At 37.0% G+C, this 12,605-nt stretch overlaps 1 protein-coding gene across 29 annotated transcripts in view; it reads right to left on the reverse strand.

The window, feature by feature from the left end:
* Positions 1 to 8,628: 8,628 nt before the first annotated feature.
* LOC145270991 (protein numb-like) overlaps positions 8,629 to 12,605 on the reverse strand; it is a 464,442-nt gene continuing 460,465 nt past the window's right edge. For all 29 annotated transcript variants that reach the window (XM_080126556.1, XM_080126554.1, XM_080126546.1 and 26 more), the window contains one exon: positions 8,629 to 9,435. In XM_080126556.1, the coding sequence (XP_079982682.1) occupies positions 8,732 to 9,435 (704 nt within the window). In that variant the 3' untranslated portion in view covers positions 8,629 to 8,731. The remainder of the gene's footprint in view (positions 9,436 to 12,605) is intronic.

Consider the following 12,605-nt stretch of genomic DNA (forward strand, 5'->3'; position numbering starts at 1 on the left):
AACCACACATACGTAATTTGGTCAGCTGACCTTTGGTTCTGGTAAACGTGTCTACCCCCACGTTTACTCACCTCTCTCTCTCTCTCTCCCCTCTCTATTCTCTTATAGAGACACAGAGAAAGAAAATAGAAAGAGTAAGAAAGCCAGAGAGGGGGGAGAGATGCTCGTTAACATATATATATACAGTTTTGAAAATAATAAGTGGAAGTTTCTCAAGAGCTCTTTCGGCTATCATCTCACCAGGAGAAAATCGATAACGTACAAAATAATATTATGTCGAAAATAAAGAGTTCTAATGGGGAACTTATTGAATGTGCCAAAAGTATGGGGATACTAAAATAAATTTATTAACGTTTAAAAAAACGATTAAAACTTTTGGCACATTCAATAAGTTCCACATTAGAACTCTTTATTTTCGACATAATATTATTTTGTACGCTATCGATTTTCTCCTGATGAGATGATAGCCAAAAGAGCTCTTGAGAAACTTCCGCTTATTATTTCCAAAACTGTATATAAATTGTACCTCCAAACATTTATATATATATATATATATATATATATATATATATAAATCATTATTAAGGGAATCAAATGGATCTTACAACAAGAAAATGTAAGAATTTCTGACAATTATCTTGTTGTCATAATGTGGATCGGTAGAGAGCATGAGTTGTACAGTGGCGCATCTCCGATCTCGCTCGTTGAACATTGTATCACTTTCAGACATGATAGAAGGCTCCTATCGCTCTTGGGATTTGTACACAGCTGGCTAACTAGTAGATGGCCTGCAATTAAAAAAGGAAACGGTTTCCATCAAATGGAAATGGAACCATGTTGTCTTTTCTAAGGTTGACAATTGTCTCGTTCCATCCTGTAATTCCCGATGCATGTTTTTATATATATTAACTTCAACCATGGGTATTTGTAGGTAAGCATCAATACTGTTATTCTTTTTTCTTTTCTTTTCTTTTTTTTTGTATTGTAGAGCTGGCCAATTAGTAGATGGTCTGCCACAAAAAACAACAAAAAAAAAAACGGTTTTATCAAACAGTAATGGAACCATGTCTTTTCTAAGGTTGACAATTGTACCATTCCACCCTGGATTGAGAGAGAAAAATAAAAATAAATAAGAGAATAAGAAAAGAAAAAAAATAAAGAAAATCATAAAAGACAAATTAAAATAACGCTTCAAAAGAACCAATATTTTTAATCAAGTCTTTATTTAATGCTCCACATACAAAGTATGAATATATATATAAGTATATATATATATATATCTAAATTATTGTCAAGGGAATCAAATGGATCTTACAACAAGAAAATGTAAGAATTTTGGCTTTTTTTTTTTTAATGATGATTTTTTTTTTTTGAATTCATTTTAAAGTCTGTCAATAATATATACACTCCTGCACTTGTTTAAGAAATTTACAGAAGATGGATTCCTTGAAATTTTCTTTTTTTCTGTTTTTGAGTCAATTTAAAAAAAAAAAAAAAAGTATTAAAAAAATTAAATTAAAAGAAAATGAAAAATATTTTGTAAAAATCTTAAAAATTAAAAAAAAAAAAGAAAAAAGTTTTTAATTAAAACTTCTTACAAAAAAATTTTTAAATTAAAAAAAAAGTTTTGTTTTTTTTTTTTGAAAAAGGCGGCAATATCAAGATTCGTAACATATGGCAGTTGCAAGACAACAGCTTACGTGAAAGTTAAAAAAAAAAAAAAATTTTTTTTTTTTTTAAATTAAATTCCTCCTCGACGCAAATTACCCATCTCCAAAAAACTACATATGAGAACCGGACTTAAGAAGGACGTTGTCTTTTTTTTTTTTAATTTTATTTTTTATTATTTTAGGGGATGTGGAATCTAGGATATATTTTTTTTATTATTATCCCCAATATTTCTTTTCGCTTTATTTGTCCAAAGTTAACTTCCATCATGTATAAATAACCCGTTGGACTACGTGCCTAACCCACCAAAAAAAAAAATAAATAAAACACTGAGGTCGTGGACATATAGTCTCACTTCCCTCATTCCCCATGACAAAAAAGCCATGCTGACATTTTTTTTTTAACTCCCACTGGATTATAAACATGATTCTGTAATCCACAGGGAAAATTTTTTTTTAAAAAGCCGATATATACAGAGATAAATATATGTCAGTGGCGACCCTAGGGCTACATGGGCTGAGTTCAACGTCATCCAACAATCAAGCATCGTACACTTTCCAAACTTAGTTTTTAAAAAAAAAAGAAAGGTACTTGTACAGTTTAATCAAGACATTAAAAAATGAAAATATCAAAAAAAGTTTAGATTGTGCGTATCCGTTATAGAACGAAGTTCTCTGAAAAAAAAAAAAAAAATTCACTTAATTTCATCAAGTATTTCTTTTTTTTTTTTTTTTTTTTTTTTTTTTTTACAGCGAAAAAAACAATGATACCGTGCAAAAGGTTCGATTTTTAGGAAGAAAAACTCGTATTAAAACTGGGGAAGGACCATGTGGCTGCCTTTCCTAGTCTCACACAAAAACACGCGTTCACACTTCAAGACACTTTTCTTGTCGTATACAACCGCGCACACAAACATATGCGCACACGTACACACACGTAGATATATTCACATTCATGAACATACACACACGCTAACCTACACGCACACATGTACGCACACATGCGTGCACACGTACGCACACATGGGCAACGTCACTTTCCTTTCAAAGGAAATCCACACATGCGCAAAAGACCACCGGAAACGACTATAAAAGCAAGAGACAAGCTGTTTCCTACCCTTTTCCAAAAATGTGTTTTTCTGCTGTAAAAAAAAAAAAAAAAAAAAAAAAAAAAAAACTACTCGATCAAATCAAGCGAAATTTTTTTTCAGAGATTTTCAGTCCAAAAACGGATATGTACAATATAACCTGTTTTTTTTTTTCAATATTTTCATTGTCTTGATTAAACTGTACAAGAACCAGAAAAATAATCTGTACAACCTATCACAAGTAAAACAAGCTAGGAAGATTATCTAAGGGAGAAAACTCCCATTTACTTAAAAAAAAAATAGAAAGCATTGCTGAAACATTTTACGAAAATGAAACACATTAATTAACAAACTTTAACAAAAACGAACAAACGAATTTTTAAATAACAAAAATGAATACAAATGAAAAATATTAATACACGCATATACCTAAACAAAACTATATCTATATAACTTGTTAATCAATAAAAAAAAAAAGAAAATTATATACTGATCCCTTATTGAATGTGGAACATCTCAGTCTTGGTCCCCAGCAATTTCAAGATATGTGACAGACCAAAAGTACTTCCTTTAAACTAACCCTAACCCAACAATTTCAAGATATGTGACAGACCAAAAGTACTTCCTTTAAACTAACCCTAACCCAACAATTTCAAGATATGTGGCAGACCAAAAACCAAAAGTACTTCCTTTAAACTCCTTGGCCCAACGTTTACAGGGAACATGAACTGGAATAGATACATTGAGAGCATTGCCAAGGCTGCTGCGAAGAAGGTGGGCTCTCTCTCTACCATGCTAGAAAACTACTTACGCCTGACAGTATCCTGTACATCTATAAGGCCACCATTCGCCCACGTATGGAGTATTGTTGTCACATTTGGGCTGGTGCATCTGCTGCTTGTATCTCACTCCTGGAAAAGGTTCAAAAGAGAGTCGCCAACCTGATAGGTCCTGAACTGTCATCTAGGCTTCAGCCTCTGTCCCATCGACGAGATGTTGCATCCCTCTGCCTGTTCTACAAGTACTTTAATGGTGAATGCTCTGACGAACTACAAACACTTGTACCTCCCTCGATGTAAATACCCTCAACAAATCCAACAAGCAGCTAAATCCCACCCCTTCACAGTAGAGATCCCTAGGTGTAAGAAAGCCTTTTACTCCAATAGTTTCTTCCCCAGAACTGCTAGACTTTGGAACTCCCTTCCGGGATTCTGCTTTCCCAACTGTACTGACATGCAGAAGTTCAAGTGTAATTTAAACAGACATCTTGCTACTCAACTCCCTTCATAATACCCTGGCAACTTATGTTCCTGATAGTAGGTCCCTATTTCAAAGTGGCACTAAGCCTTGTTTGAGTGAAAATTGAAGTAAAAAAAAAAAAAAGGAATCAACAAGTGATATTTCTTTTTTTTTTTTTTTTTTTTTTTTTCAATTTTTGTAAACTGTTTCAGCAATGCTTATTTTTTTTTTTTTTTAATGAATTGGAGTTACTCCCCTGGATTATCCTCCTTAACAGCTTCGTTTATTTATACTACGCACCTCAAAAACAACAATTTCAAATAAATGTCCGCTTGGAGCGGATAATGATGACAATTTTTTTTATTATTTTTTTATTTTTAGCTAAGTTAACCACCAAATAATTCTTGTTCATTTTTTTTTTTTTTTTTTTTTTACAAAAATTTAAAAAAAAAAATAAATAAATAAATAAATTTAACACCTCGTTAAATTATTTTTGTCCAAATAATGATTAGTTCATCTTTTTAAGGGCCTATGAATTATTTTGCGGATTAAAATAAATTTTTTTTTTATTATTTTATCATCAAGCATAATCCTCAGTATATTGTTTGGATTCTTCAGACTACGGTTCTCATCTTGAGTGTATTTTCACAATGTTTTGTCTGACATAACCTCTGAATCTTCCTCAAATGCAGCTTGTCGAATTCTGGAATTTCGAACGGAACCCTTTATTAAATTCACGGGAGTAGCTTGCTCTTGTTCCATCAGCCATATATACAGAAACAGAACTCATATTTAATCTATGTGGGTAGAATGTTCTTGTTCCATCAACCATTGCAATTATATTTTGAATGTTGCCCTTCTTCTTCTGTCTCTTGTTGAAACGCAAGACTCTTTCTGTTAGACTCGGGGAATCTGCACAGAATTTTGTGGATTAAACAAGCCGAGCATGCAAGCTCCCCCACTGCAAGTGAAAAATTTACTTTTACCATGACTAACGTTTGTGCAAAAGTTTTCCAAAAATTCCTAGATGTGGTTATTGAGAAAAGTGCGAACAAACAAACAGGAATTAATAAATCCAATCCCTCATTTGTCCGGGGGGGGGGGGGGGTCAAAACTGAACAGATGAACGATTTGGGGGCAATTTTAGCCCTATAATGCCCCCCCTAGGAATGACAACCAGAGTTATCCCGGAAAATCCTTCTGGAAAAAATTTACTTTCACCATGACTAATGTTTGTGCAAAATTTTTTTTTTTTTTTTTTAAATCCTAGGCGTGGTTATGGAGAAAACTGCGAACAGATGAACGGGAGTAAATTACTAGGTCCAATCCCTCCTTTGTCGTTCTGTTTGAAATTCCCTGCAGATTCCAAAGTCCAACGGAAAGATTACCGAGTTCAACAAGATACACGTGATGAAGATCGGAGGTTACATCGATGTAAACATGGTCGAAATAACAATCCAAGAACAGAAGATCCGAAGAATCCAAATTGTACGAATAATCAATCCTCATTATCTTCAGCATTTATTTGAAACTAACTGCTTTCTTCACACTACACATTGTTTGAGGGGGTTATTCATACCTTCCATAAAAGATATCAATGTGTATGTTAACGCCATAGCTCCGACTGGATGTGAACTCAGTTTGCCGATTCTATAGTCTGCATCAAAAATCACGTCATTCATTGTTAGCCCGAGTCGTCACATATTTATATATATATATATATATATATATATATATATATATATTTCATAGTTTTGTTTCTTATATATATGACGCATTCGATGGAAGAACGACGTAAGCGCCAAGAGTTGAAAATTGAAATTTTTTGTCGCAAAACAGGCAAAAAATCATTGCTGAATTCAAAGTATTTTTTTTGTGAAAATAAGTGTTTGAATATTTGATATACGTCTGTTGAAACCATAGATTTTCTTCAAATTTATTCTGTGCCAATAAATTTTAATTGGGAGCTGCCTACAGGAATTTCTTTAAAATGGTTTTTAAATACAGCATAGACATATCAGTATCTTCAATGCAAAGTTATTTTCTGTTCTATATTATTCACCGCTCTGACCTCTCTATGCTTTATAACAAGGGTTATGTATTGAGCACTGTTGAAGTAAATACTGAAAATGTACACATAATTAATAGGGCTATGACAAGAGAATATTCTTATCATTGTTTCGACTCTCGAGTATATATCCGACAGAGAATCACAGTATAAGGGCTGTGACAACAGCATATTCTTTTTGTTATTTTGACTTCCAAGTATATACCCGACACAGTTAGACACAGCTAATCAACCGAGAACCACATCACTCTATATAAAAGCATATAAGATTTCAGCGGATATAAACTCGAGATGAAAAGAATACGCTGTTGTCCTAGACCTAATAATTATACACTAATGTCATCATTAAAAAATCTTTTAATTTACTCCGTAAACACCTAAAAAAATAAAACATTAACTTATCGTGACCTCCCGACACTTTTATAAACATTATCAGATTTATAACCGACATAACTTAAGATATTAACGAATACACACTCAAGAGTCAAAAGAATGAAAATAATATGCTGTTGTCATAGCCCTAGTGATAAGCTGTCCTCATCAACCGCTAACCAAGGGTGATAATTAGGCGTGTGACAACAGCATATTCTTTTCATCGTTTTGACTCTCGAGTATATATCCGACACAGTCAGACACAGTAAATCAACTGAGAACCACTTCACTCTATATAAAAGCATACAAAAAAATACACACTCGCGACAATGAAAAGAATATGCTGTTGTCGTAGCTGTATTTATAACTATATCTGGCTAACGTTGTACTTTGTTAGAATGATATTGTCTTTGTATTTAAATAGTTAATTTATTCCGTTACACGATGATTAAACCCTATTTAAAGAATTATCGTTTAACCTCTTTTTTTTTTTTTGTGAAAAATATCAAATGTCGCTTACGTCGATCTTCCACTGAACGCGTCATATACAAGTGATATGTTCATTTGTGGTCTGGAGATCTACGTAGGTGGGTTGGGGTGAGGGTATTCTGTTCCAAAATAGGGGGAGGTAAGTAAGAAAAAAAAAAAAAGTAAGGAAGGGAGGGAAGAGAAAATGGGAGGAGTAAATAAGCTGAGAATTTAGAGGGGAGGAACCAAGAATGTGAAAGGGGTGGAGCAATAAATGTAGATGGGTGGAGCAGGAAATGTACAAAGGAGGAGGGGAATAGCCGAGAAACTGAATATTATTGTTCCTGATATATATGTGATATGTTTTGTTTGTGGACTGGAGATCTAGGAAAGTGGGTTGGGTGGGGAGATCTTGTACCAGGGAGGAGGTGGGTAGAAAGAAAGAGGGGCGGAAAGCATAGATGGGGAAGGGCGGAGCGGATAACATAGAGGAGAAGGGCAGAGGAGCACTTAATGAAGAAAGAGCTGATACTATAATGGGAAGAAGCAAAGAACACAAAGGGGAGGGGGCAAAGAACACAAAGAGGAGGGGGCAAATAACAAAGGGGAGGGGCCGAGAACAAAGGGGAGGAGCAAATAACACAAAGGGGAGGAGCCGAGAACAAAGGGGAGGGGAACATAACGAAGGGAAGGAGCAACAAAGACGGTGACAACAATTGACAGGAGAGAAACAAATATAAATCAAAGAGCACAAAGGGGAGGGGCAAAGAGCACAGAGAGGAGGGGCAAATAACACAAAGGGGAGGGGCAAATAACAAAGGGGAGGGGCCGAGAACAAAGGGGAGGAGCAGATAACAAGGAAGGAGGTGACACCAATTGACAGGAAAAAAACAAATATAAGAAAAAACAAATTAAAGAAAAAGAGGGTTACAAAAACGAGAAAAAATCATAAAAGTGAAGAACAAACTAAGGGGAGAATGAGAGAGAGAGAGAGGGGGGGGAGCAAGTTTTAAGTGGAGTAAAAAAAAAAAAAAAAACAGTTTTGGGAATGGGTACATAAGCAATAATACCAACCCTGCGAACCTTGTCTTAGAAATTCAATTTCTTTCATTCTCTCCTTTCTTTAAAGAAAAAAAAAAAAAAAAAAAAAGCCCTAGAGATCCCCCACCCCCATGAGAGTATTGCCAATTTCAAAAGAGACATCCCTTTAACCGAGTCGCAGTAAAAGAGATACGGAAGAATGTTTAGCGCTGATCTTTTGTGTAAGTGAGGCTTTGCCCCATAATTGAAAGTACAAACTTTTAAAAACCCCGACCTTTGACCTCTGTTACCGGTGGCAAAAAATAAAAACAATGGTTCATCAGGCGGACCTAGGCAGACGACTAAAAATAACTAGAAGATAAAAATCGTATGAAGAATGCGTTTTTTTTTGTTTTTGTTTTTTTGGTTTCTTTTTCTTGGGTCATTATTTTTTTTTTTCTCTTTTTTTTGTTGGTTTCTTTTCTTTTCTGCTAACAGTATTTAAAATACACAATTGGTCACTCACTTAATGCTGAACAAGGGAATCCTTGCTTAACTTTTTTTTTTACAACCAATCAGAAATCAGCTTTAAGAAAAAAAAGAAAAAAAATCCTAACACAGTAAAAGAGGATGAAGAGGGGGAGTGAGGAGAGATGAGCAAAAGATTAGGAAGTGAGGGTCATAGGGGTTCATACCTCTGACAATATTTCTTTTTTTTTTTTTTTTGCTTCATTTTTTTTTTTTTCTTCACCCTCCCTCACCTCTCTCTGATGGAAAAAAAAATATTAAACATACGGCACTTGCCGCCTCTATAGCTGAACTTGAAAGGTTTTTACTACTTGAGGTGCCGTTTGTGCCGATGGCTGCGTTGCATCTGAGCCTTGAAAGGGGTTACTTGTATGCAAGCTGGCGACCTTGGAAGCCCAGGCAACATCAAAAGGGTCAACATGTGGCCCGCTCTCCTTTGAGCCGACCTTTGACGACGTGGTCCCGGATGAGGACAAAGCTGAGAGAGTGCTGCTAAGACCGGTTTTACTTGATAGAGGTGGCGGCGGAATGACCGAAGATGAAGACAAGGAAGCACTCTTACTGCTGCTAACATCTGCGCTAGCTCCCCATCCGTTTCCAACGTTGCCGTTGTTGTGCCGAAAGTTGCGCTGCTGATTGGCGAGTTCCTGCAGGGTCGGCTTAAGGGCCTGCTGTCGACCGGCAGTGACCATGTCCCCACCATCTATGGAATGACTGCGTAACTGAACCAGCTGTGGGGCGCGCGGGGTCACTAACTGAGAAGAGGTCGAACTGCTGGTCGAGGTGCACGCCTGGAGCCGGTCCTTGGGAGGAAAAGGCACACCATTCATCGAAGAATTGTTGCTGAGAAATGGATTTGTGTAAGACGACGACGTGGAGGTCGATGGAGGCGGTGCCACGGCTCCTGCTGCTGCCCAAGTGTGGCTGCCTCCCCAGGGATTGTTGACCTCACTGCTCTTTAACTCATTAACTTTGCCTGAATAACCTGCATAGAAAACAAAAACATTTTATACATATTATTTAATTGGAGTTCATTACTTACATTAGGTACAATATAATATTCAATAGAGAATTGGCTCTGTATGAATTAAAATATATTTAAGTGTATTTCACAACCGGGAAAGCCCCCCCCCCCACACACACACACTCTGCTAGTCTTAAGATAATTTAATAAGTAATATTTACTTATATATATTATTTTAATTGGAATTCATTATTGAAATGAGTATTATTTATTAATTTTATTTATTGATGACTATTATCTTTTCGTAGTTGTTGTTTTACGACGTTTCGGCCAACTATTCCTCTGGCCTTCGTCAGGTTGTAACCACATCGGGACCTGTGGCACAGTGGATAGAGACGTTGAATCTCTAAGGTCCCAGGTGAGAATTGTCTGAAGATAGCGATTTCAATCCTACCCAAAGCCGGCCAGAGGTTAATTGGCCAAAACGTGGTGAGACAACAACTACGGATGGCAGTGACTGCTGAGAATGCAGTTAGGAGATTCGAAGTTTGTATCCCGTCGCGGTTACCACCTGATGAAGGCCAGAGGAATAGTTGGCCGAAACGTCCTGAAAGAACATCTAAAAAGATGAGAATAATAGTCCGCAATAAAAATAAATTTAAAAGTAAACAATTTTATCGTATTTTGCAGGAGTCATCCATGTTAAGAAAAACTAGCCTGGGTACCCGGCGTTGCTCAGGTATTTGAAGGTGTGTGTTGAGCAAAAAAAAAAAAAAAAGTGGTAGTAGGAAGGCAGGCTTGAACCTGTACCGCAAAGGAGGAAAAGAACGGGGGGGGAAAAAAAAAGTGACGTTTTTGCTGTTGTGTTCATCGCCAAACTGGAAGTTGCGTAGGTTTAAATTAAGGCTAGGCAAACAAAATGACTTTCGAAAATATCAACGAAAAAAGTGACCCTTCCCAGTAGAAAACTTTTGGGTGAAGAAATTAATGCTTTGGGCTAATTTCTCAATATTTGTCATCCGAAGGGTTGAGCTTCAAAATGATATCAATCTCATGAAAATCTATCGCCTCTGTCAAAAGTTTTAGGCAAACATACATATATAAATTTAAACAGACGGGTGAGATTTATATTATAGACTAGTGGGGTTACCAGCGTTGCCCGGGTGGTTGAAGGTGTAAAAGAAAAAAACAAAAAGTTTTGGTAGGCAGGTAGGCTAGAATACGAAGCAAAAGTCTGATAACTTACCGCAACGCTACAGGGGCAGAAAAGTGAGAGTGGTTGAAATTAAAGGTTTAAAAATTATCATCTGGGTCAAATGAAATCACGCTTTCTGCGTATATCATTGCTTCCCCAAAATGTTTGGGAAAACCAGCTCCCCACAAAAAGGAGAGGGTCCAAATGAATAGCAATTGTCTGACACGACGGGACCCCCCCCCCTCCCCCCGCAAACCTCATTGCTTCTGGACGTGCCAAGAAGACACTTCGCTTTCTATTTTTAGTTTCGCTTGTATACGGAAAAGCCAAACAAACAATTTATAGCGCAAAAAAGTCGCTCAAGTAAAAGATAGTTACGACCTCCTCTTGGGAATCGGAGAGATTACAATCTAGGAAGTATATGACAGTTTCTAAGAAACGGTAACCCCTCCGAGCGCCCCCGAAAAAAAAAGATTGCATGCACACACACACACACACACACTTTCGCTTTTATATTCTAGACTAGCGGGTGTGCCCAGGTATTTGGAGATATGTGTGTTGGGGGGGGGGGGGATCAAAAGGGGCAAAATAATAAAGGGGATATTTCAAATCGAATAGCAATTGTCTGATATAAGGAGAAACTCCACATTGCTAAAAAGCTGATTGCTTTCTGGACTGGGTGATGCTATTCTCTATCTATATAAGAGCCAGGTACGTCCAAGGATGGAATACTGTTGCCACATCTGGGCAGGAGCTGCTAGAAAGGACTTGTCCTGCCTTGATAGAGTTCAAAATAGACTTCGTAGCCTCGTAGGAGATGTCCTTTTCTCCTCCTTGCAACCTCTATCTCATAGAAGAGATGTTGCGAGTTTGTGTCTGATGTATCGTTATTTTCATGGAAAGTGTTCAACTGAGCTTCAATCCCCCTCGCCAAACTTTCACAAGAAACACTCGTCTAGCTGTAAACACTATCAATAATTTCCCCCACTCTTTATCTGTGCCTAAACCTAAACGTAGATTCCATGAACAAAGCTTCTTTCTTAGAACTGCACGCCTGTGGAATTGTCTTCCGTTTTCCTGCTTTCCGGCTGACTACAATATGGTTGTGTTCAAGTCTAAAGTAAATAAGTTCTTGATGAGCCGTTCCATATAAGTTATCAAATTTACCAAATTTTCATTACTAATGATTACTATATTGACCAATTTCTACTGTACACTCTTTAACCCTTATCCTTGAGTGGCCTCTGGGCCTTGATAATGTGGTGACGCCTATGTAAAAAAAAAAAAAAAAAAAAAGCCAACCACTTAACCATCTCGACCACGAGTTAGAATAATTAATTAGCATGTTAAGGCTTATAAAACGAGTGAAAAGGTTTGATTGACAGGAAGACGCTAAATGGGGTCATCGTGGGATCATTGCGATGATGTGGCAGTATTTTTAGTTTTCGTTTCCCCCAGATGATGGTGGGGGGAGGGGGGGGGGGGGGAAAGCAGCTCCCCATTTAAAGGGGATTGTCCAAATCGAATAGCAATTGTCTGATATAAGGAGAAACTCCACATTGGTCAAAAGTTTATTGCTTTGTGGACGTTCCGGCACGATGCCGAGAACACGCAATAATCGAGTTTATTTTCACTTTATTTATACTAAAAGGCAGGACAAACAGGGAACACGGCGAAATAGCGCGAATCTCATAAAAGTCGACGTAAATAAATCTATTATTATCTAGGGGGTATACAAACACTTCTAAGCGATAGTAACCCCCCCTCCCCCCCCGGGACCGTTGGTGAAAAAATGTGCGCGCCACATTTGCCTTTTATATATATAAACTAGTGGGAGGTACCCGATGTTGCCTGGGTGTTTGGAGGTGTGTTATTGTGGTGGGGGTGGGGGGCAGATCAAAGCATGGCTGGGTGTTTTGAGGTGTAAAAGAAAAAAAAAAGTTTCAGTAGGAAGGTACGCTTGAACCCCGAAACCTTAACACAAAGGTGGAAACGA

Source organism: Euprymna scolopes, chromosome 46, assembly GCF_053919585.1.
Source record: "Euprymna scolopes isolate OS-2025 chromosome 46, ASM5391958v1, whole genome shotgun sequence".
Lineage (NCBI taxonomy): Eukaryota > Metazoa > Mollusca > Cephalopoda > Sepiida > Sepiolidae > Euprymna > Euprymna scolopes.